Genomic DNA, 25,139 nt, shown 5'->3' on the forward strand with positions numbered 1-25,139 from the left:
CCTCTACACTCTAACCACTAGGCTACCCTGCCGCCTCTACACTCTAACCACTAGGTTACCCTGCCCCCTCTACACTCTAACCACTAGACTACCCTGCCGCCTCTACACTCTAACCACTAGGCTACCTACCTCCTCTACACTCTAACCACTAGGTTACCCTGCCCCCTCTACACTCTAACCACTAGGTTACCCTGCCCCCTCTACACTCTAACCACTAGGGTACCCTGCCGCCTCTACACTCTAACCACTAGGCTACCCTGCCACCTCTACACTCTAACCACTAGACCACCCTGCCACCTCTACACTCTAACCACTAGGCCACCCTGCCTCCTCTACACTCTAACCACTAGGCCACCCTGCCGCCTCTACACTCTAACCACTAGGCCACCCTGCCGCCTCTACCTCTAACCACTAGGCCACCCTGCCCCCTCTACACTCTAACCACTAGGCTACCCTGCCGCCTCTACACTCTAACCACTAGGCTACCCTGCCGCCTCTACAACCACTAGGCTACCCTAAACCACTAGGCTACCCTGCCGCCTCTACACTCTAACCACTAGGCTACCCTGCCGCCTCTACACTCTAACCACTAGGCTACCCTGCCGCCTCTACACTCTAACCACTAGGCTACCCTGCCGCCTCTACACTCTAACCACTAGGCTACCCTGCCGCCTCTACACTCTAACCACTAGGCTACCCTGCCGCCTCTACACTCTAACCACTAGGCTACTCTGCCGCCTCTACACTCTAACCACTAGGTTACCCTGCCTCCTCTACCTCTAACCACTAGGCTACCTATCTCTCTACACTCTAACCACTAGGCTACCCTGCCTCCTCTACACTCTAACCACTAGGCTACCCTGCCTCCTCTACACTCTAACCACTAGGCTACCTATCTCCTCTACACTCTAACCACTAGGCTACCTATCTCCTCTACACTCTAACCACTAGGCTACCCTGCCGCCTCTACACTCTAACCACTAGGCTACCCTGCCTCCTCTACCCTAACCACTAGGCTACCTGCCACCTCTACACTCTAACCACTAGGCTACCCTGCCGCCCCTACCCTAACCACTAGCTACCCTGCCACCTCTACACTCTAACCACTAGGCTACCTGCCACCTCTACACTCTAACCACTAGGCTACCTGCCTCCTCTACACTCTAACCACTGGCCCTGCCACCTCTACACTCTAACCACTAGGCTACCCTGCCGCCCCTACACTCTAACCACTAGGCTACCCTGCCACCCTACACTCTAACCACTAGGCTACCCTGCCGCCCTACACTCTAATCACTAGACTACCTGCCACCTCTACACTCTAACCACTAGGCTACCTGCCACCTCTACACTCTAACCACTAGGCTACCCTGCCGCCTCTACACTCTAACCACTAGGCTACCTGCCACCTCTACACCTAACCACTAGGCTACCTGCCACCTCTACACTCTAACCACTAGGCTACCCTGCCGCCCCTACACTCTAACCACTAGGCTACCCTGCCGCCCCTACACTCTAACCACTCCCTGCCCCCTCTACACTCTAACCACTAGACTACCCTGCCGCCTCTACACTCTAACCACTAGGTTACCCTGCCCCCTCTACACTCTAACCACTAGGCTACCCTGCCGCCTCTACACTCTAACCACTAGGCTACCCTGCCCCCTCTACACTCTAACCACTAGACTACCCTTCTACACTCTAACCACTAGGCTACCTACCTCCTCTACCTCTAACCACTAGGTTACCCTGCCCCTCTACACTCTAACCACTAGGTTACCCTGCCCCCTCTACACTCTAACCACTAGGGTACCTCTCTACACTCTAACCACTAGGCTACCCTGCCTCCTCTACACTCTAACCACTAGGCCACCCTGCCCCCTCTACACTCTAACCACTAGGCTACCCTGCCGCCTCTACACTCTAACCACTAGGCTACCCTGCCGCCTCTACACTCTAACCACTAGGCTACCCTGCCACCTCTACACTCTAACCACTAGGCTACCCTGCCGCCTCTACACTCTAACCACTAGGCTACCCTGCCGCCTCTACACTCTAACCACTAGGCTACTCTGCCACCTCTACACTCTAACCACTAGGTTACCCTGCCTCCTCTACACTCTAACCACTAGGCTACCTATCTCCTCTACACTCTAACCACTAGGCTACCCTGCCTCCTCTACACTCTAACCACTAGGCTACCCTGCCTCCTCTACACTCTAACCACTAGGCTACCCTGCCTCCTCTACACTCTAACCACTAGGCTACCTATCTCCTCTACACTCTAACCACTAGGCTACCTATCTCCTCTACACTCTAACCACTAGGCTACCCTGCCGCCTCTACACTCTAACCACTAGGCTACTCTGCCACCTCTACACTCTAACCACTAGGTTACCCTGCCTCCTCTACACTCTAACCACTAGGCTACCTATCTCCTCTACACTCTAACCACTAGGTTACCCTGCCTCCTCTACACTCTAACCACTAGGCTACCTATCTCCTCTACACTCTAACCACTAGGCTACCTATCTCCTCTACACTCTAACCACTAGGCTACCTACCTCCTCTACACTCTAACCACTAGGCTACCCTGCCACCTCTACACTCTAACAACTAGGCTACTCTGCCACCTCTACACTCTAACCACTAGACTACCCTGCCGCCTCTACACTCTAACCACTAGGCTACCCTGCCACCTCTACACTCTAACCACTAGACTACCCTGCCGCCTCTACACTCTAACCACTAGGCTACCCTGCCACCTCTACACTCTAACCACTAGGCTACCCTGCCTCCTCTACACTCTAACCACTAGGCTACCCTGCCGCCTCTACACTCTAACCACTAGGCTACCCTGCCTCCTCTACACTCTAACCACTAGGCTACCCTGCCGCCTCTACCTCTAACCACTAGACTACCCTACCACCTCTACACTCTAACCACTAGGCTACCCTGCCACCTCTACACTCTAACCACTAGGCTACCCTGCCACCTCTACACTCTAACCACTAGGCTACCCTGCCGCCTCTACACTCTAACCACTAGGCTACCCTGCCGCCTCTACACTCTAACCACTAGGCTACCCTGCCGCCTCTACCTCTAACCACTAGGCTACCCTGCCGCCTCTACACTCTAACCACTAGGCTACCCTGCCGCCTCTACACTCTAACCACTAGGCTACCCTGCCGCCTCTACACTCTAACCACTAGGCTACCCTGCCGCCTCTACACTCTAACCACTAGACTACCCTACCACCTCTACACTCTAACCACTAGGCTACCCTCCCACCTCTACACTCTAACCACTAGGCTACCCTCCCACCTCTACACTCTAACCACTAGGTTACCCTCCCACCTCTACACTCTAACCACTAGGCTACCCTGCCGCCTCTACACTCTAACCACTAGGCTACCCTACCGCCTCTACACTCTAACCACTAGGCAACCCTACCGCCTCTACACTCTAACCACTAGACTACCCTACCACCTCTACACTCTAACCACTAGACTACCCTACCACCTCTACACTCTAACCACTAGACTACCCTACCACCTCTACACTCTAACCACTAGGCTACCCTGCCTCCTCTACACTCTAACCACTAGACTACCCTACCACCTCTACACTCTAACCACTAGGCTACCCTGCCTCCTCTACACTCTAACCACTAGGCTACCCTGCCACCTCTACACTCTAACCACTAGGCTACCCTGCCTCCTCTACACTCTAACCACTAGGCTACCCTGCCGCCTCTACACTCTAACCACTAGGCTACCCTGCCACCTCTACACTCTAACCACTAGACTACCATTCATCACCTTTACCTTTTGTTGCATGAGATAATATCAGTCAGTTAACATGGTCTTTATGAATTATAAAGCCTTTATGTACTTTAAAATATATATATATATTATTAAATCAATTCTTCAAATTCCCAAAAAGTGACTGGTGAAGATGATGTGGTAGAACAAAACCTTGTTTTCGGACTTTGTCCAAAAAACCTCCATAAATTTTCCCCTTTGGCTTTGGCCGACAAACCAGAGTTACAAAAAGACGCCGTTGCCTCTATTCAGGAAGTGTATTTATGTCGTCCCGAGTGCCAGGGAAGGAGAGGGGTGTGTGATGGGTGGGTCGTAGACACAAGCCATAGATGGGATTTATCATTCTCCACTCCCTACACACGCACGCACACACACACACACAACTCCCTCATCCGTACACACACACACACACACACAACTCCCTCATCCGTACACACACACACACACAACTCCCTCATCCGCACACACACACTCCCTCATCCGCACACACACACACAACTCCCTCATCCACACACACACACACACACACACAACTCCCTCATCCGTACACACACAACTCCCTCATCCATACACACACACACAACTCCCTCATCCGTACACACACACACACTCCCTCATCCATACACACACACACTCCCTCATCCACACACACACACACACAACTCCCTCATCCATACACACACACACACACTCCCTCATCCATACACACACACACAACTCCCTCATCCATACACACACACAACTCCCTCATCCATACACACACACAACTCCCTCATCCGTACACACACACACACACACACACACACACAACTCCCTCATCCGTACACACACACACACACACACTCCCTCATCCATACACATACACACATCCCATCTCCTTGAGTGAGAACACACCACAGTGATTTACATCAGAATGGAGAGAGTAGCATCTGTTGCACCATGTGTCTCTCTCTGGCGGTAAGATGGAGATCGTGAGACTATATACGAGCCAATGTGTCAACGCCTCAGCTGAAACAAAGGCTAACTTTAGCACACTGCTGTTTGGATTGTTTAAGCCTTGCCACTTGGTATGTGTGTGTGTGTGTGTGTGTGTGTGTGTAGTGTGTGTGTGTGTGTGTGTGTGTGTGTGTGTGTGTGTGTGTGTGTGTGTGTGTGTGTGTGTGTTAGAGCAAAGCAAGCATGAACAAAAGGAACAGATTGACACCAGATATATACGGACGGCTGGTTTAGATAGTAACTTCGCTGGCTGTGTGTTTAAAAAAAAAAAAAAAAAACACAACGATCATTCAATGACTAAAGTAATAAATAATACAAACACAGAAGGTATATACGGTATATATATATTAACACATTTACTACATGTTGACATAAGGTATATATGGTACAGTATATACGGTATTATATATTCATGAGTTAACACATTTACTACATGTTGACATCTTCATTTAACCAGGCAAATCCAAACTAATTCCTACGCACAAATACAAACGACTGTCTGGTTTATAAATAGCAGTACGGTAATAGCCATGACTTAAAAATAAACATAACCACGTGTTTCCTATTCCTATGTTTACACCAATCTGTGCCCAGTCATTCCTTGGCACTACACTCCGCCCAGTCATTCCTTGGCACTACACTCCGCCCAGTCATTCCTTGGCACTACACTCCGCCCAGTCATTATCACACGCCACCTGATGACGCCATGAGTCGTGATGTCGTGTGGCAGTCTTAAAAACAACCGATTCAATTTAATTTATTGTTTTTTATTTAACCTTTATTTTACTAGGCAAGTCAGTTAAGAACAAATTCTTATTTTCAATGACGGCCTAGGGACAGTGGGTTAACTGCCTTGTTCAGGGGCAGAACGACAGATTTGTACCTTGGCAGCTCGGGGGTTTGAACTGGCAACCTTCCGGTTACTAGTCCAACACTAACCACTAGGTTACCCTGCCGCCCCTCCACTCTAACCACTAGGCTACCTGCCGCCCCTCAAACTCTAACCACTAGGCTACCTGCCGCCCCTCCACTCTAACCACTAGGTTACCCTGCCGCCCCTCCACTCTAACCACTAGGCTACCCTGCCGCCCCTCCACTCTAACCACTAGGTTACCCTGCCGCCCCTCCCGCTCTAACCACTAGGTTACCCTGCCGCCCCTCCGCCCCTCCACTCTAACCACTAGGTTACCCTGCCGCCCCTCCGCCCCTCCACTCTAACCACTAGGTTACCCTGCCGCCCCTATCCTTGTCATAGGCCATGATATGGAAGTACTACCCTGCACATTCTCATCTCCTATACACCTATCTATCTATCTATCTATCTATCTACCTACCTACCTACCTCACTATCTCTATCTATCTATCTACCTACCTCACTATCTCTATCTATCTATCTATCTATCTATCTATCTACCTACCTACCTACCTACCTATCTATCTACCTCACTACCTACCTACCTACCTACCTACCTATCCCACTACCTACCTACCTACCTCACTTACCTAGCTACCTCACTACCTACCTACCTACCTACCTACCTAATTCACTACCTACCTACCTACCTACCTAATTCACTACCTACCTCACTACCTACCTACCTACCTACCTCACTACCTACCTACCTACCTACCTCACTAACTACCTATAGGTTATGGAAAATGTGCTCGTTTTGTATTTCTCCAGTAGGTTTCCTGAAGGAAAAAGACCTCACTTCTATGTAAAAGATGATAGAACAAAAGCTACAGTAATTACTGCAGTATACACTACTATTTTGTTTACTCAAGTATTTATACTATAGTATATTGTCAATACTACAGTATTCACTGTAGTGTTTTTTGTTTATTGCAGACTTCAGTCACTGACGGTGAGACCATCAGTTATCCTGGGCTGTAAAACAGTACACAGGAAATCCTATTCCCACGCCTCAGGCCTGGGTGGACTCATGCAGGGAGAGAGAGGTTTGGCCCTAAACAGAGAGTAGACCGTGGCAGAATATCTGACCACTGTGACTGACCCAAAATGAATGAAAGCGTTGACTATGTACAAACTCAGTGAGCATAGCCTTGCTATTGAGAGGCAGCTGAATGCAGACCTGGCTCTCAAGAGAAAACAGGCTATGTGCACACTGTCCGCAAAATGAGGTGGAAACTGAGCTGCACTTCCTAACAACCTGCCAAATGTATGACCATATTAATGCATCCCAATTCGGCTAGCCAAACCGCACATCCCCTTTTAAAAAAAATGAGAAAAAAAAGTGGAAATAATATTTTGTCTATTATAAGACGCCATAGCCAGTATACACTTCCTCAACATAGTCTAATTTAATCTAAGATTACTCAAGAAATCTGTCATTCATTTTTGACGTTTTTGCCAAAAGAGATCTTAGTTGCCTCTAACTAAGATGTTTGGTGCAGTGTTTTTCAATAATAATTTAAAAAAAAAAGTGGATTAAAACCAGTCTCTCGTTGAACGACAAAAGACTTTATAGTAGAATCCCTACTGTGCCCCCATAAAGAAAAATGCTGTGTCGCCGAACAGTGAAAAACACCCGAAGTCCAACACGAAGAGAAACGTCACAAAATGTCGTCATAATATATGCAAACGCCTTTAGAGACACATTTTCCTTCAGATTATTACACAGAGACACAAAGAACACGAAAACAAAATCCAATGTTGATTTAACTCCCGTATCAGCCGAAATACCCGCGAGATCACAGCGAGATCACAACAGCAAGATTTGTGTAAAGGGCAACCGGTGAATGTTAATGTATGGGCTTTATTGGCATGGGAAACATATATGTTTATATTGCCAAAACAAGTTAAATAGATTAATAGACATTCAACAGTAAACGTTACGCTTACAAAAGTTCCTAGAATAATAAAAAGACATTTCAAAATGATTGGTCAACAGTAGGGATTCCCCCGAGAAAGTGAAAAACAAAACTCCAATGTAAAGTCCTTGGAAATGAAAGAGAGGAGAATATATACAACACTCTATATAGACATAATGACATTTTGGAAATGTCTTTATTATGCTGGGGACTTTTGTAAGCGTAACGTTTACTGTTTCATGTGTATTCATCTATTTCACTCGCTTTGGCAATATAAACATATATGTTTCCCATGCCAATAAAGCCCATACATTAACATTGAAATGGAGAGAGCGAAGCGAGATGAGGGGGAGAGAATAGGGACGAGAAGGGGATTCTTGGAGGAGCCTAAATAAACAGCCCCCCACCCTTAGTTAAATAATGTAAAGCATGAAGAATGTCACTCACCTACAGCATTAAGAAATAGAATCGGAGATTAAGAACTAGATATTGTTGGTTCACCGGCTGAAGTCTGGGATGGGGGCTAAGGGAAACCTATCTAGGGGCTATCTATATCGATTTTTTTTTTTTTACTAAACCTTGTAGTTAAGAAAAGGCCATGGAAGGGACCCTGATGAGGAGGTAAATAAAAACAAACCACCTCGGTAGTAATGTAAACGATATCATGTTAGAAAACAGGTCCCGTTATAAAGTACATTCTGCGCTTTAGTGAGGAAAACACTTAAATACAGCAACAATACCATCAACCTGTTTCCGCATAGCCAGTCATTGCAGTAGACAGAAGAAGTGACTGTTGTGTGTTTTAGTCAAATCATACTAGCATAGCATACAACCTACCTAGGTCCCATGGGTTGTTGACCAGTGGTTCCCAACGAGGGATACTAGGACCCCTGGGGGTACTTAGTCTACCCACAGGGGTAATTGAGAAGACTCAAGAGGGGGTACTTCATGGGTACTCTGGGCAGAGGGAAAGGAATGAGTTGATGGTACACTGAAAACCACTGGGTTTGACAACTATTTTTTTTAATGTTCATTTATTAGGCCACAAATCTATTCCGTATATTCATCAAAGCACAAAGAATGAATCCAAATAAAAAGAACGCAAAATACCCCCCCCCAGGAGCAGCAACCGACACAGTAGACTGCACACATCGCCGTCCTCTCAGAGCGCACAGAACACCTAGGCATATTGTGATAGTCATACAATACGGGTTGAAATTATTCCCAAACTAAACTCTAAAGCAAATGGATAAAATCCCAATATTTACACCAGAGTAGACAATAAAAAGGAAAATATCTCACCTCAGAATAAGTACCTGCAGAATCCTTAATATATCTTTCCCACGAGAATAAAAACGAGCACTTTCTCCAATGAAACCTGTGAGCTTCTACTGATATTCAGCCGCAGGTTTCCTCTGCCCTTACATTCAGCATATCCACTTGCAAAATCACGAGTAGAAGGAACGTGTATTCACGGTTTTCACAAGGCTTGACGGAGTTCTTAATATAACACACAATGATCCACAGTCATATTGCAGCGAGACTGCGCAGCGGAGATCCTCACTCCAAACGTGTTGACTTTGTTTGAGCTGGAGAAACCGGGAAAGTCGACTAATGACTTGACGATACCCGCAGGCCAGCCAATCAGAGACGAGAATGAGCTTGCAGGGGGACTCGCTCACTTGTCAATGAGCAAGTTCGTTTTGCATGGCCCTGTGCCCCGGGTGTGAGGAGTGTGTACATTTTAGACTTTTCCATTGGTCCTCAAGTGAACTCTTTACCCACCCGGGGCAATGGTCCATGCAAAACGAACGCTCTTCTTGCAATTTTACGCATGATGATATGCGATAATAAATGAGAAAATCCTTGAACACACGCATGTCATTACCATTGTAGGGATCCAATAATAAACTGTCGTGAATGGTGTCTCAAAGCAATGTTTTCTGGGGACTAAACAGTTGTGACATTCATTCATTGTTGAAATAATTTTATGTGAAAGTTGTTGAAACAAGCACCGGCAAAATATAGTTTAGTGTAATTTATCCAAACATGAATAACGAAGCATTTTAGGCACTTTTGTGTGTGCTAGCCTATGGGATTTGCAGATGGCATGACAGGCTGTTTACTACCCATGGGTTATTACTACCGTGCAGACATGTTGGCAAATGTATTAAAAATAGAAAACAGAAGCACCTTATTTACATAAGTATTCAGACCCTTTTGATATGAGACTCGAAATTCAGCTCAGGTGCATCCTGTTTCCATTGATCATTCCTTGAGATGTTTCTCCAACTTGACTGGAGTCCAACCTGTGGTAAATGTAATTGATTGGACATGATTTGGAAAGGCAACACACCTGTCTATATAAGGTCCCACAGTTGACAGTGCATGTCAGAGCAAAAAAACAACTATCCGTGAGGTTGAAGGAATTGACCGTAGAGCTACGAGACAGGATTGTGTCGGGGCACAAGAAGAGTTTGGATCCACCAAGACCCTTCCTAGAGATGGCCGCCCGGCAAAACTGAGCAGTCCGGGGAGAAGGGCTTTGGTCAGGGAGGTGGCCAAGAACCTGATGGTCACTCTGATAGAGCTCTAGGTGTTCCTCTGTGGAGATGAGAGAACCTTCCAGAAGGACAACCATCTCTGCAGCACTCCAGTACTCAGGCCTTTATGGTAGTGGCCAGATGGAAACCACTCCTCAGTAAAAGGCCCATGACAGCCCGCTTGGAGTTTGCCAAAAGGCACCTAAAGGATTCTCAGACCATGAGAAACATGATTCTCTGGTCTGATGAAACCAATATTGAACTCTTTGGCTTGAATGCAAAGCTTCACATCTGGAGGAAACCTTCACATGAATAAAATCATGGAGGATAACACACAATAAAGACTGGGACTTATTTCCATTGTGGTCCTCTTGAAACAAGATGGCTGAACAAGATCCAACACAGTACGGCAGTGAAACAAACAAAAACAGTTGTTTTCACACGTAGTTCTACATCCTGTTGTGTGCCTGGGCTTTTGAACCGGACTGTATACTACGTTCCATCGTTCTTCCTGTGTAAAGTTAAGACCTTAAGTCTGCCGCCACACTGGCAAGTTGAGAACGGATACCAAGTTAGAAATGGGATTCATTCTTTTCTCATTGGTCAAGTGTGCGTGCTGCTCTTTTCTCATTGGTCAAGTGTGCGTGCTGCTCTTTTCTCATTGGTCAAGTGTGTGTGCTGCTCTTTTCTCATTGGTCAGTGTGCATGCTGCTAATTGGTCAGTGTGCGTGCTGCTCTTTCCTAATTGGCCAGTGTGCATGCTGCTAATTGGTCAGTGTGCGTGCTGCTCTTTCCTAATTGGTCAGTGTGCATCCTGCTAATTGGTCAGTGTGCGTGCTGCTCTTTCCTAATTGGTCAGTGTGCATGCTGCTAATTGGTCAGTGTGCGTGCTGCTCTTTCCTAATTGGTCAGTGTGCATGCTGCTAATTGGTCAGTGTGCGTGCTGCTCTTTTCTAATTGGTCAGTGTGCGTGCTGCTCTTTTCTAATTGGTCAGTGTGCGCACTGCTCTTTTCTAATTGGTCAGTGTGCGTGCTGCTCTTTTCTAATTGGTCAGTGTGCGCACTGCTCTTTTCTAATTGGTCAGTGTGCGCACTGCTCTTTTCTAATTGGTCAGTGTGCGCACTGCTCTTTTCTAATTGGTCAGTGTGCGCACTGCTCTTTTCTAATTGGTCAGTGTGCATGCTGCTAATTGGTCAGTGTGCATGCTGCTAATTGGTCAGTGTGCATGCTGCTAATTGGTCAGTGTGCGTGCTGCTCTTTTCTAATTGGTCAGTGTGCATGCTGCTAATTGGTCAGTGTGCGTGCTGCTCTTTTCTAATTGGCCAGTGTGCGTGCTGCTCTTTCCTAATTGGCCAGTGTGCGCACTGCTCTTTTCTAATTGGTCAGTGTGCGCACTGCTCTTTTCTCATTGGTCAGTGTGCGTGCTGCTCTTTTCTAATTGGCTAACATATCTGTCGGTCCGTCAAAAGTTACATTCATACAAACTTTTTTTGTCCGTGAAAAAGGATGGACATTTTCTGGATAGGGTTGAATCATCATCTCTTGCTGTCCACCAACGTATTTCTCCCATTGAGAGTCATTCAGATAAGTTGGTCCTCCTCACAACCACCAGGATGAACGTAAAGATGTACTCCAGAGATTATTGAACTTTTCCTGTTGAAAAGCGATATCCCAAGTTTAAATACAGTACAGTACACACACTTAAAAAGGGTAACAAACTATTTTCTGAGACAAATCGTGTTTTTTTTTTTGACAACTGCAAAGTTTAAGGAGTTGGTTTGATGGAAAGTTGTGATGTCATCAGCCTCCCATTGCTTGAGGAACAAAAGAGGAAACCCCCCCCACACTTGCGCTACGTTATGACTAGCCTGTACTGCCTATTGAGATGCGCCTTTTGTTCAGTAGATCAGGTGTTAAATGACATGAAAAGGGAGACTGGAATGTCACTTTTTAATATGAATAATTCAGGACAAATAGGAAAAACACTCAGTTAAAAAAAATACAAGATCAGTCAAATCTCTTGTGATTTCGTGGCAGTGCGGCAGGGTAGCCTAGTGGTTAGAGTGTAGAGGTGGCAGGGTAGCCTAGTGGTTAGAGTGTAGAGGCGGCAGGGTAGCCTAGTGGTTAGAGTGTAGAGGCGGCAGGGTAGCCTAGTGGTTAGAGTGTAGAGGCGGCAGGGTAGCCTAGTGGTTAGAGTGTAGAGGCGGCAGGGTAGCCTAGTGGTTAGAGTGTAGAGGCGGCAGGGTAGCCTAGTGGTTAGAGTGTAGAGGCGGCAGGGTAGCCTAGTGGTTAGAGTGTAGAGGCGGCAGGGTAGCCTAGTGGTTAGAGTGTAGAGGCGGCAGGGTAGCCTAGTGGTTAGAGTGTAGAGGCGGCAGGGTAGCCTAGTGGTTAGAGTGTAGAGGCGGCAGGGTAGCCTAGTGGTTAGAGTGTAGAGGCGGCAGGGTAGCCTAGTGGTTAGAGTGTAGAGGAGGCAGGGTAGCCTAGTGGTTAGAGTGTAGAGGTGGCAGGGTAGCCTAGTGGTTAGAGTGTAGAGGTGGCAGGGTAGCCTAGTGGTTAGAGTGTAGAGGAGGCAGGGTAGCCTAGTGGTTAGAGTGTAGAGGCGGCAGGGTAGCCTAGTGGTTAGAGTGTAGAGGAGGCAGGGTAGCCTAGTGGTTAGAGTGTAGAGGCGGCAGGGTAGCCTAGTGGTTAGAGTGTAGAGGCGGCAGGGTAGCCTAGTGGTTAGAGTGTAGAGGCGGCAGGGTAGCCTAGTGGTTAGAGTGTAGAGGCGGCAGGGTAGCCTAGTGGTTAGAGTGTAGAGGCGGCAGGGTAGCCTAGTGGTTAGAGTGTAGAGGCGGCAGGGTAGCCTAGTGGTTAGAGTGTAGAGGTGGCAGGGTAGCCTAGTGGTTAGAGTGTAGAGGTGGCAGGGTAGCCTAGTGGTTAGAGTGTAGAGGCGGCAGGGTAGCCTAGTGGTTAGAGTGTAGAGGCGGCAGGGTAGCCTAGTGGTTAGAGTGTAGAGGCGGCAGGGTAGCCTAGTGGTTAGAGTGTAGAGGCGGCAGGGTAGCCTAGTGGTTAGAGTGTAGAGGCGGCAGGGTAGCCTAGTGGTTAGAGTGTAGAGGCGGCAGGGTAGCCTAGTGGTTAGAGTGTAGAGGCGGCAGGGTAGCCTAGTGGTTAGAGTGTAGAGGCGGCAGGGTAGCCTAGTGGTTAGAGAGTGTAGAGGAGGCAGGTAGTCTAGTGGTTAGAGTGTAGAGGTGGCAGGGTAGCCTAGTGGTTAGAGTGTAGAGGTGGCAGGGTAGCCTAGTGGTTAGAGTGTAGAGGCGGCAGGGTAGCCTACTGGTTAGAGTGTTGGACTAGTAACCGAAAGGTTGCAAGTTCGAATCCCAGAGCTGACAAGGTACAAATCTGTCACTCTGCCCCTGAACAGGCAGTTAGAAATGGGATTAAGGCCGTCATTGAAAATAAGAATTTGTTCTTAACTGACTTGCCTATATAAATAAATACATCTCCCGGAGTGCCCGAGTTGACAGTGAATTGACCTCAACCCTCCAACGTTTCATTCTTGGCAGCCCTGTAGTAAATAGCTAACCTCCCCTCACACCCACCTGCCTATTCAACTAGCCATCAACATGTCTATTTACCATGAGAAATGCTGCAGTAGCCCTGATGATGTTGACAGTAGCCCTGATGATGATGTTGACAGTAGCCCTGATGATGTTGACAGTAGCCCTGATGATGATGTTGACAGTAGCCCTAATGATGATGTTGACAGTAGCCCTAATGATGATGTTGACAGTAACCCTGATGATGTTGACAGTAGCCCTGATGATGATGATGTTGACAGTGATGATGATGTTGACAGTAGCCCTGATGATGATGACAGTAGCCCTGATGATGATGATGACAGTAGCCCTGATGATGATGTTGACAGTAACCCTGATGATGTTGACAGTAGCCCTGATGATGATGATGACAGTAGCCCTGATGATGATGATGATGTTGACAGTAGCCCTGATGATGATGATGTTGACAGTAGCCCTGATGATGATGATGTTGACAGTAGCCCTGATGATGATGATGTTGACAGTAGCCCTGATGATGTTGACAGTAGCCCTGATGATGTTGACAGTAGCCCTGATGATGATGTTGACAGTAGCCCTGATGATGATGTTGACAGTAGCCCTGATGATGATGTTGACAGTAGCCCTGATGATGATGTTGACAGTAGCCCTGATGATGATGTTGACAGTAGCCCTGATGATGATGTTGACAGTAGCCCTGATGATGATGATGTTGACAGTAGCCCTGATGACGGTGATGTTGACAGTAGCCCTGATGACGGTGACTTCCTAAAACAGGGTGCCTGAGAAGACCGATAGACCTTTTCAACAGGAACACCCATACATTCTTGGGGTGTGTTCAGTAGGTATCTAACGAAACCAAAACTGTCAGCAAAGTAAACAGAACAGATGAGTTTCCGAACACCAGATCAAGAGAACCAAATCGAACACCTTCACCGATAAAAAATGTATTGTAAAAAAAAAAAAAAAGCTTGAGAGAATAATACTGAATTTCAGTTGTTTCACTCAGACCACTGAACCCTTAATGTCAAGAGTTAATTAATTAAACAATTAACAAATTAATGAAAAAAACACATTTATTTCATGTAGGCCAAACACTCCAGCAAGAAGTTAAACATACATTTTGAAAGGCATGGAGTTCTTACACACACACACACAGGTCTGTATCCAACCCTTTCTTCTATAAGGCCTCTGATTCCATCTGGTCTCTGTCCTCAGTTCCATCATCATGTCTGGTGATGGTCGAGGCCCCGGCAACAGCCCCACCTCCTGCCTCCACCCTGCTACACTGGTGGCAACAGCTGCAGCTGTGATGTGGTGTCTGCTTCGGTCTCTGCTGGTTCTGGGCCAGGCCACTGAGGAGCGTCAGTACCCTGATCTCATGCGCCATACGGGCCTTCTCCCTCCGGTCCTCCCTGTCCGCCGCCTCCCTCTGCCTCATCTCCTCTCTCTCCAGCCACTGAGAGAGTAAGTCCTGCTGCCAGCGAGCCTGACAAAGAGACAGAGAGAGAGAGAGAAAGTTTAGACACAGAGTCTTCTACCAAAAGCATTATGATGTACAGTTTATATTAGGTACATGCAGCTAGTACCGGGGTCGGACCCTCCTCTAACTACAGAACGGCCAGAATTCTCCGGGCATGGAAACATTGCTCAATTGGTATCAAGGGACCTAACGTGTGCCAGGAAAACATTCTCCCACAGCAGTACACCACCAGCCTACTACTGTTGTTCTAGTTACAGAAAGTTCGATTACACAACATTCGGTGAGTATATAAAATGTCTCTCTTAACGTTGAGTTAACGGCGCCGTTTTACGTACAGAGTCTTGATGGTTCTAAACTTCTTCCATTTAAGAATGATGGAGGCCACTGTATTCTTGGGGACCTTCAATGCTACAGAAATGTTTTGATAGGCATCACCGATATTTAATAAGCTTTACGTATCGGAGCTCTGACGAAGGCCGTGTGGATTTACTGATAGATGAATCAATTAGCCTAGATGGCAATTCTAACAACATATTCATATTTAGAGTTAGCCATCTAGCTCGGTGCTTTGTGGTCCCCCCTTCTTCCTCAGGTGGTGTAAAGTCTAAAGGACAGTGAAAAACAAAGATGGCGGCAAATTTCTTTGAAAAGCCACAAAATAAAAATCAGATAATTCTTGATCCTATTTTGACAGATTGCACATCAAAATATCAACAATGCATTTACTGAATACGTTAGATGAAATAGCTAACTTTTTTAAATCATAGGATACAGATCTCAGTTATCTTAGCTAGGTGGAAAGAAAGTGTCAAGAGCTCCGCCACCAACCAAGGTAAACTGTCCATAAACCCCCCTCCCCCACAAAAAAGTGTTGTTGAGCAAAAACAGTTAAATATAATCGCAATAGGACTTTTTGTCCATATCGCCCAGCTCAATGTTCAACGGTGCAACATGCTGACCAGTTTAAAAATGAGCAGAACTGTATGTGGTACGCCTGAAATTACACCCTTCCCGATAAACTATGGGACTACATACAGTGGGGCAAAAAAGTATTTAGTCAGCCACCAATTGTGCAAGTTCTCCCACTTAAAAAGATGAGATAGGCCTGTGATTTTCATCATAGGTACATTTCAACTATGACAGACAAAATGAGGGGGGAAAAATCCAGAAAATCACATTGTAGGATTTTTAATGAATTTATTTGCAAATTATGGTGGAAAATAAGTATTTGGTCAATAACAAAAGTTTATCTCAATACTTTGTTATATACCCTTTGTTGGCAATGACAGAGGTCAAACGTTTTCTGTAAGTCTTCACAAGGTTTTCACACACTGTTGCTGGTATTTTGGCCCATTCCTCCATGCATATCTCCTCTAGAGCAGTGATGTTTTGGGGCTGTTGCTGGGCAACACGGACTTTCAACTCCCTCCAAAGATTTTCTATGGGGGGGAGATCTGGAGACTGGCTAGGCCACTCCAGGACCTTGAAATGCTTCTTACGAAGCCACTCCTTAGTTGCCCGGGCGGTGTGTTTGGGATCATTGTCATGCTGAAAGACCCATCCACGTTTCATCTTCAATGCCCTTGCTGATGGAAGGAGGATTTCACTCAAAATCTCACGATACATGGCCCCATTCATTCTTTCCTTTACACGGATCAGTCGTCCTGGTCCCTTTGCAGAAAAACAGCCCCAAAGCATGATGTTTCCACCCCCATGCTTCACAGTAGGTATGGTGTTCTTTGGATGCAACTCAGCATTCTGTGTTCTCCAAACACGACGAGTTGAGTTTTTACCAAAAAGTTATATTTTGGTTTCATCTGACCATATGACATTCTCCCAATCTTCTTCAGGATCATCCAAATGCTCTCTAGCAAACTTCAGACGGGCCTGGACATGTACTGGCATAAAGCAGGGGGACACGTCTGGTACTGCAGGATTTGAGTCCCTGGCGGCGTAGTGTGTTACTGATGGTAGGCTTTGTTACTTGGTCCCAGCTCTCTGCAGGTCATTCACTAGGGAGATTATCAGTGGTCTTGTATGTCTTCCATTTCCTAATAATTGCTCCCACAGTTGATTTCTTCAAACCAAGCTGCTTACCTATTGCAGATTCAGTCTTCCCAGCCTGGTGCAGGTCTACAATTTTGTTTCTGGTGTCCTTTAACAGCTCTTTGGTCTTGGCCATAGTGGAGTTTGGAGTGTGACTGTTTGAGGTTGTGGACAGACTTTTAAACTGATAACAAGTTCAAACAGGTGCCATTAATACAGGTAACGAGTGGAGGACAGAGGAGCCTCTTAAAGAAGAAGTTACAGGTCTGTGAGAGCCAGAAATCTTGCTTGTTTGTAGGTGACTAAATACTTATTTTCCACCATCATTTGCAAATAAATTCATTAAAAATCCTACAATGTGATTTTCTTTAAGTGGGAGAACTTGCACAATTGGTGGCTGACGAAGTACTTTTTTGCCCCACTGTAGGTAATAGGGTATTCCCTATAAACTATGGGACTACAGGGTATTCCCTATAAACTATGGGACTACAGGGTATTCCCTATAAACTATGGGACTACAGGGTATTCCCTATAAACTATGGGACTACATAGGTAATAGGGTATTCCCTATAAACTATGGGACTACAGGGTATTCCCTATAAACTATGGGACTACATAGGTAATAGGGTATTCCCAATAAACTATGGGACTACAGGGTATTCCCTATAAACTATGGGACTACATAGGTAATAGGGTATTCCCTATAAACTATGGGACTACAGGGTATTCCCTATAAACTATGGGACTACATAGGTAATAGGGCATTCCCTATAAACTATGGGACTACAGGGTACTCCCTATAAACTATGGGACTACATAGGTAATAGGGCATTCCCTATAAACTATGGGACTACAGGGTACTCCCTATAAACTATGGGACTACATAGGTAATAGGGTATTCCCTATAAACTACAGGGCGTCATTTGGGACACAACACATATAGGGTGCGTTCAGAAAGTATTCAGACCCCTTGGACTTTCCCCACATTTTGATACGTTATAGCCTTATTAGGAAAATGATTAAAATGTATTGTTTTCCCTCATCAATCTACACACAACAACAAAGCCCCCAAAAATGGGGTTTTAGACATTTTAGCAAAAAAAAAAAAAAAATACATACGGAAATATCACTTTTACATAATCGTTTCTTTCCCATCAATCTACACACAATACCCCATAATGACATCACAATACCCCATAATGACATCACAATACCCCATAATGACAAAGGAAAACCAGATTCATAGAAATATAACATTTACACAAGTATTCAGACCTTTTACTCAGTACTTTGTCGAAGCACCTTTGGCAGTGATTACAGCCTCGAGTCTTCTTGGGTTTGACGCTGCAAGCTTGGCACACCTGTATTTGGGGAGTTTCTCCCCATTCTTTGGAGATCCTCTCAAGCTCTGTCAGGTTGGATGGGGAGCGTCGCTGCACAGCTATTTTCAGGTCACTCTCGAGCTGGTTTTCATCAAGGATCTCTCTGTACTTTGCTCCGTTCATCTTTCCTTCGATCCTGACTAGTCTCCCAGTCCCTGCCGCTGAAATACATCCCCACAGCAGGATGCTGCCACCACCATGTTTCACCGTAGGGATGGTGCCAGGTTTCCTCCAGATGTGACGCTTGGCATTCAGGACAAAGAGTTCAATCTTGGTTTCATCAGACCAGAGAATCTTGTGTCTTATGGTCTGAGTCTTTAGGTGCCTTTTGGAAAACTAATAGGGCTGTTATGCCTTTTACTGAGGAGTGGCTTCCGTCTGGTCAATACCATAAAGGCATGATTGCCCACCTGGAAGGTTCTCCCATCTCCAAAGAGGAACTCTGGAGCTCTGTCAGAGTGACCATTTGTTTCATGGTCACCTCCCTGACCAAGGCCATTCTCCCCCATTGTTCAGTTTGGCCGGGCGGCCAGCTCTAGGAAGAGTCTTGATGGTTCTAAACTTCTTCCATTTAAGAATGATGGAGGCCACTGTATTCTTGGGGACCTTCAATGCTACAGAAATGTTTTGGTAGCCTTCCCCAGATCTGTGCCTCGGCACAATCCTCTCTCGGAACTCTACGGACAATTCCTTCAACCTCGTGGCTTGGATTTTTGCTCTGACATGCACTGCCAACTGTGGGACCTTATATAGACAGGCGTGTGCCTTCTCAAATCATGTCCAATCAATTACATTTACCACAGTTGTACTCCAATCAAGTTGTAGAAACAACTCAAGGATGATCAATGGAAACAGGATGCACCTGAGCTCAATTTAGATTCTCATAGCAAAGAATCTGAATACTTAAATAAGGTATTATTATTTTTTGTCATTGTGGGGTATTGTGATGTCATTGTGGGGTATTGTGATGTCATTGTGGGGTATTGTGATGTCATTGTGGGTTATCGTGTGTAGATTGATGAGGATTATATTTGATCCATTTTAGAACAAGGCTGTAACGTAACAAAATGTGGAAAAAGTCAAGGGGTCTGAATACTTTCTGAAGGCCCTGTTTAGATACACATATCTATCTATTCGTCTCTGACCTGCTCCTGCCTCTGGCCCTCCAGCTGTACCATCAGACCCCGGGACTCTGACACCAGCCTCTGGAAGCAGTCTGCCAAGTGCTTCAACACAGGCTCTAGGGGCTGGGTGGAGGGAATGGTGATACCACTGCCCAGGTTGGGGCAATGGTCTGGGGGTGGAGAAAAATGGGAAGCAGGCTGGGGTGGTGGCGGTGTTGACCTGGAGCTGCGGTCATCCTCCAATGGATGAACTGCAATGCAAGAGATTAAATAGATTAATTAATCAGATATTCTGATTTTGATAAAGTTTTATTACCACAACATTGCCCAATTTGTTTAACACTTTTTTGGTTACTACATGATTCCATATGTTTTATTTCATAGATTTGATGTCTTCACTATTATTCTACAATGTAGAATCAACAGTTAACCCAAATTGCAAGGTTATTATAGTAAATGAAAACAGAAACGAAAATTGGAAAAACAATTTATTAACAAAATAAAAATATCTATAAAAAACACTTGAAAAACAAACTCTACTGAAACTAATATTTTGGACTGCAAAAAAAATTGAAACAAATTGTTTAGTTTTTCTTAGTCTAAAAACTTTCGGCAAAAATCAAAAAGTTTAAGCTTCTGAATCTGGTGGGTAAATGTTGCCAGGAAATGGCAACGATTCAAATAGGCCTAGCTTCTGCATCACTATCACCAATCAATAGGCCTAGCTTGTGCATCACTATCACCAATCAATAGGCCTAGCTTGTGCATCACTATCACCAATCAATAGGCCTAGGTTGTGCATCACTATCACCAATCAATAGGCCTAGCTTGTGCATCACTATCACCAATCAATAGGCCTAGCTTGGGCATCACTATCACCAATCAATAGGCCTAGCTTGGGCATCACTATCACCAGCTAACAGGGAAGAAATCCGAGAACGAGCACGGAGCGTGACTGGGCCAAGCTAGAACAGCTTGTGAAGTTGTTGGAGCCGTTTACAATCCACAACTTCAAACTGACAGCCAGTTGTGTGTCTGATGTGGTGCCGTGCCTTCTCATCCTTGAGGCATTCAACTACTGTTGCAAAACAGGTCCTTCTGAAGTCACTGTGTGAGCGCTTCAAATGCAATATGGCCTCACTTTTTTTCCTTCTTTTTTTTTAAGCTTATGGCCATTCACAATATACATCTACAATATAGTGTTAAACCAATAGATTCTTCAAAGTAGCCTCCCTTTGCCTTGATGACACTCTGGGCATTCTATCAACCAGCTTCACCTGGAATGCTTGTCCTACGGTCTTGATGAAGTTCCCACATATGCTGAGCACTTGTTGGCTGCTTTTCCTTCACTCTGCGGTCCAACTCAAGGTCCCTTAGAAATCTGGATTTCCAATGAAAATCCATTGAAAAGAGAGTGACCTCAAAAAAACCAAATCTGAATGGTTTGTCCTCTGGGTTTCGCCTGCTAAATAAGTTCTGTTATACTCACAGACATGATTCAAACAGTTTTAGAAACTTCAGAGTGTTTTCTACCAAAATATACTAATAATATGCATAACTTATCTTCTGGGGATGAGTAGCAGGCAGTTGAATTCGATCCGGACGTGAAAATACTGCCCCGTAAACTAAAGGTTAAACAAATATTGGCATTGATCCTTTTTTCACATTTAATGACTCATCACGCTGCTACTGTTTATCATTGGTCACTATTCCTAGTTGTATGTACATATCTACCTCAATTACCTCGTACCCCCGCACACTCGGAGCGGCAGGGAGCCTAGTGGTTAGAGCGTTGGGCCAGTAACCGAAAGGTTGCTAGACCAAATCCCTGACTAGGTAAAAGATGGCATCCCCAGCCGTGTCCTCAGAGCATGCACAGACCAGCTGGCTGGTGTGTTTACGGACATATTCAATCAATCCAGTCTGCTGTTCCCACATGCTTCAAGAGGGCCACCATTGTTCCTGTTCCCAAGAAAGCTAAGGTAACTGAGCTAAATTACCATCGTCCCGTAGCACTCACTTCCGTCATCATGAAGTGCTTTGAGAGACTAGTCAAGGCCCATATCACCTCCACCCTACCTGACACCCTAGACCCACTCCAATTAGCTTACCGCCCCAATAGGTCCACAGACGATGCAATCGCAACCACACTGCACTAACCCATCTGGACAAGAGGAATACCTATGTGAGAATGCTGTTCATCGACTACAGCTCAGCATTTAACACCATAGTGCCCTCCAAACTCGTCATTAAGCTCGAGACCCTGGGTCTCGACCCCGCCCTGTGCAACTGGGTCCTGGACTTCCTGACGGGCCGCCCCCAGGTGGTGAGGGTAGGTAACAACATCTCCACCCCGCTGATCCTCAACACTGGGGCCCCACAAGGGTGCGTTCTGAGCTCTCTCTTGTACTCCCTGTTCACCCACGACTGCGTGGCCATGCACGCCTCCAAATCAATCATCAAGTTTGTAGACGACACTACAGTGGTAGGCTTGATTACCAACAATGACGAGATGGCCTACAGGGAGGAGGTGAGGGCCCTCGGAGTGTGGTGTCAGGAAAATAACCTCACACTCAATGTCAACAAAACAAAGGAGATGATTGTGGACTTCAGGAAACAGCAGAGGGAACACCCCCCTATCCACATCGACGGCACAGTAGTGGAGAGGGTAGTAAGTTTCAAGTTCCTCGGCATACACATCACAGACAAACTGAATTGGTCCACTCACACAGACAGCATAGTGAAGAAGACGCAGCAGCGCCTCTTCAACCTCAGGAGGCTGAAGAAATTTGGCTTGTCACCAAAAGCACTCACAAACTTCTACAGATGCACAATCGAGAGCATCCTGGCGGGCTGTATCACCGCCTGGTACGGCAACTGCTCCGCCCTCAACCGGAAGGCTCTCCAGAGGGTAGTGAGGTCTGCACAACGCATCACAGGGGGAAAACTACCTGCCCTCCAGGACACCTACACCACCCGATGTCACAGGAAGGCCATAAAGATCATCAAGGACAACAACCACCCGAGCCACTGCCTGTTCACCCCGCTATCATCCAGAAGGCGAGGTCAGTACAGGTGCATCAAAGCTGGGACTGAGAGACTAAAAAACAGCTTTATCTCAAGGCCATCAGACTGTTAAACAGCCACCACTAACATTGAGTGGCTGCTACCAACATACTGACTCAACTCCAGCCACTTTAATAATGGAAAAATTGATGTAAGAACTGTATCACTAGCCACTTTAAACAAAGCCACTTAATATAATGTTTACATACCCTACATTACTCATCTCATATGTATATACTGTACATCTATACCATCTACTGCATCTTGCCTATGCTGTTCTGTACCATCACTCATTCATATATCTTTATGTACATATTCTTTATCCCTTTACACTTGTGTGTATAAGGTAATTGTTGTAAAATTGTTAAGTTAGATTACTCGTTGGATATTACTGCATTGTCGGAACTACAAGCACAAGCATTTCGCTACACTCACATTAACATCAGCTAACCATGTGTATGTGACAAATAAAATTTGATTTGATAACATCTTGCTGAGTCTACCTTTGATGATATAATGATAATCAGTGGCATTGATAGCAGAAAGTGTGACCGACAGAGAGAGTCAGACAGAGAGTAGAGTACATACCAGCAGGTTCATGATAGTCGTTGCTGTGCTCTAGAAAAGCATCATGGCGTCTTCCACCCGGGCCAACCAGTGGCCGAGTGATGATTCCTACATCGTTGAACTCGTAGTCGTCTGTGTCGTCTGCCTCCCTGTCCTCCTCCACCTTCATCTCAGACACCATATACCGTGACTTCCGTCCTGCCGTCCCCTCAGGAGATACAAAATTGCATCCTCCTCCTTGTCTTCCAATCCCTTCAGATCCCAAATAGCGCCCTGTTTCTGCGATCAATTCAGACCCAAAATGGCACCCTCCTAATAATCCTCCTATGCCTTCGGGAGATCCAAAATGCCGCCCTCCTCCAGTCCCTTCCATAGCGCGATTTCTCCCCAGCACAGCATCCATCTCAGAGTAGTACCTGAAACTGCAGGGTTGGGAGTCATCCACGCTCATCAGCAGCTTGGCTCTGACATAGTTGGCCTTGAGGGTCTTGACGCGGAGCCGGCACTGGTGAGGGCTGCGTGAGAAGCCCAGGTCACACATGCGGGCTGAGAGGTGTTTGAAAACATGGCGGTTTCGGACGTTCTCCGCCAGGCTCTTCTGCACTCGCTCGTCACTCCAGGCACACAGTAACACCTGGGTCTCTTCCACTGTCCAGTTGACGGAGCGCTCGGCCTCTCGCTTTCCTGCAGGAAAGAGTACAGTTACAGTACGGCAAATGTTCAAAACAAGATGGCCGACTGACTGTGGTAACACTTTATCGACATGTACAGTAGATAGGTTTATACAGTAGAGACTGGTACAGTGGTACTAGCTGATATTACTAGATTTGTTGCCCTGAACCAAATGACACTGAATTACAGGAAACAGGTGCTTCTTAATTCCTGGCTGCAAAAGTGTGAAGCATGCTGATGGTGCTTAGCTATAAAGTATCTGGAATATCTCAAATGTCTGCTAGAATGTTTGGCAACAATATCATGCTAGTTATCAAAAAAATGTTGGAGTACCTAGCTAGTAGGCTAGCTAGTTAGCTACTAAGCAAGAGTCAAGATAAGTTTCGGTTTCCAAACCAGTCTGCTTTGCGACATAGCTATCTAACATCAAAACGGGCATTATCAAGTCTAAAAATCAACATTAAAAAAACATGAGCATTTTCAATAGCAAAGTGAAATCGAAGCATCGCCAGGATGTGTAGCTAAGCTTTTGCTGACTTTGGCTAGCTTCAACACGTTACGATTGAGATGCATACAACGTTAACAACCAAATGTGTAAAACGTAAAAAATAAAAAAAAACATACAGCACCTTTTTTCAGAAACTTACTTTTAGTAGAAGTTGTCACCGAATTAGTAGAGTTGATCATTGGAGGATTCATTCTTTTTTAAATATATATTTTTTGTTGCTTTCAATTTGTAATAAACATCCACAGATAACGGTGTGATTTCCTCTTCCGGTTTCAGAGTCTTGTTTGCGTGTCGTCACCACGAGACAAGGAGGAGTCCGTTTCCTTCTTTTTTTTGGCGTAAACAAACTGAAAGCTACAATTGAAATAGAATATAGAATGCAATATACAAAATACCACATTAAAATGTTCCCAAGTAAAATATGTGATCAAGAAAAAAAATTAAGATTATTATTATTATTTATTTTTTTGATAAGACAAAACGTTTTTACTTATCATTAATTTATCAAAATGTCTGTCTCTCTCCTTTGAGATGAGAAAGA

General features: G+C 45.7%; 2 protein-coding genes across 3 annotated transcripts in view; both read right to left on the bottom strand.

Annotated features, from left to right (window-relative positions):
• Positions 1–11,829, bottom strand: part of LOC115118809 (ras-GEF domain-containing family member 1B-A-like) — a 52,547-nt gene extending 40,718 nt beyond the window's left edge. The window contains exon 1 of the mRNA XM_065011337.1: positions 8,955–11,829. The gene's annotated coding sequence lies outside the window, so the exon portion shown is untranslated. The remainder of the gene's footprint in view (positions 1–8,954) is intronic.
• A 2,979-nt stretch (positions 11,830–14,808) lies between these two features.
• On the bottom strand, positions 14,809–24,875 carry LOC115118808 (uncharacterized). 2 transcript variants are annotated; one of them, XM_029647522.2, is made up of 4 exons: positions 24,738–24,875; positions 23,440–24,102; positions 19,807–20,036; positions 14,809–15,239 (listed from the first exon to the last, which is right to left on the bottom strand). In XM_029647522.2, exons 1-4 carry the CDS (start codon positions 24,787–24,789, stop codon positions 14,931–14,933), a joined length of 1,254 nt encoding a protein of 417 aa, XP_029503382.2. In that variant the 5' UTR covers positions 24,790–24,875; the 3' UTR covers positions 14,809–14,930. The 2 variants fall into 2 exon arrangements, with proteins under 2 accessions (XP_029503382.2, XP_029503381.2); XM_029647521.2 differs by having other exon boundaries at positions 24,720–24,875.
• Positions 24,876–25,139: the final 264 nt, after the last annotated feature.

The sequence above is a fragment of the Oncorhynchus nerka genome, linkage group LG27 (assembly GCF_034236695.1).
Source record: "Oncorhynchus nerka isolate Pitt River linkage group LG27, Oner_Uvic_2.0, whole genome shotgun sequence".
Classification (NCBI taxonomy): domain Eukaryota; kingdom Metazoa; phylum Chordata; class Actinopteri; order Salmoniformes; family Salmonidae; genus Oncorhynchus; species Oncorhynchus nerka.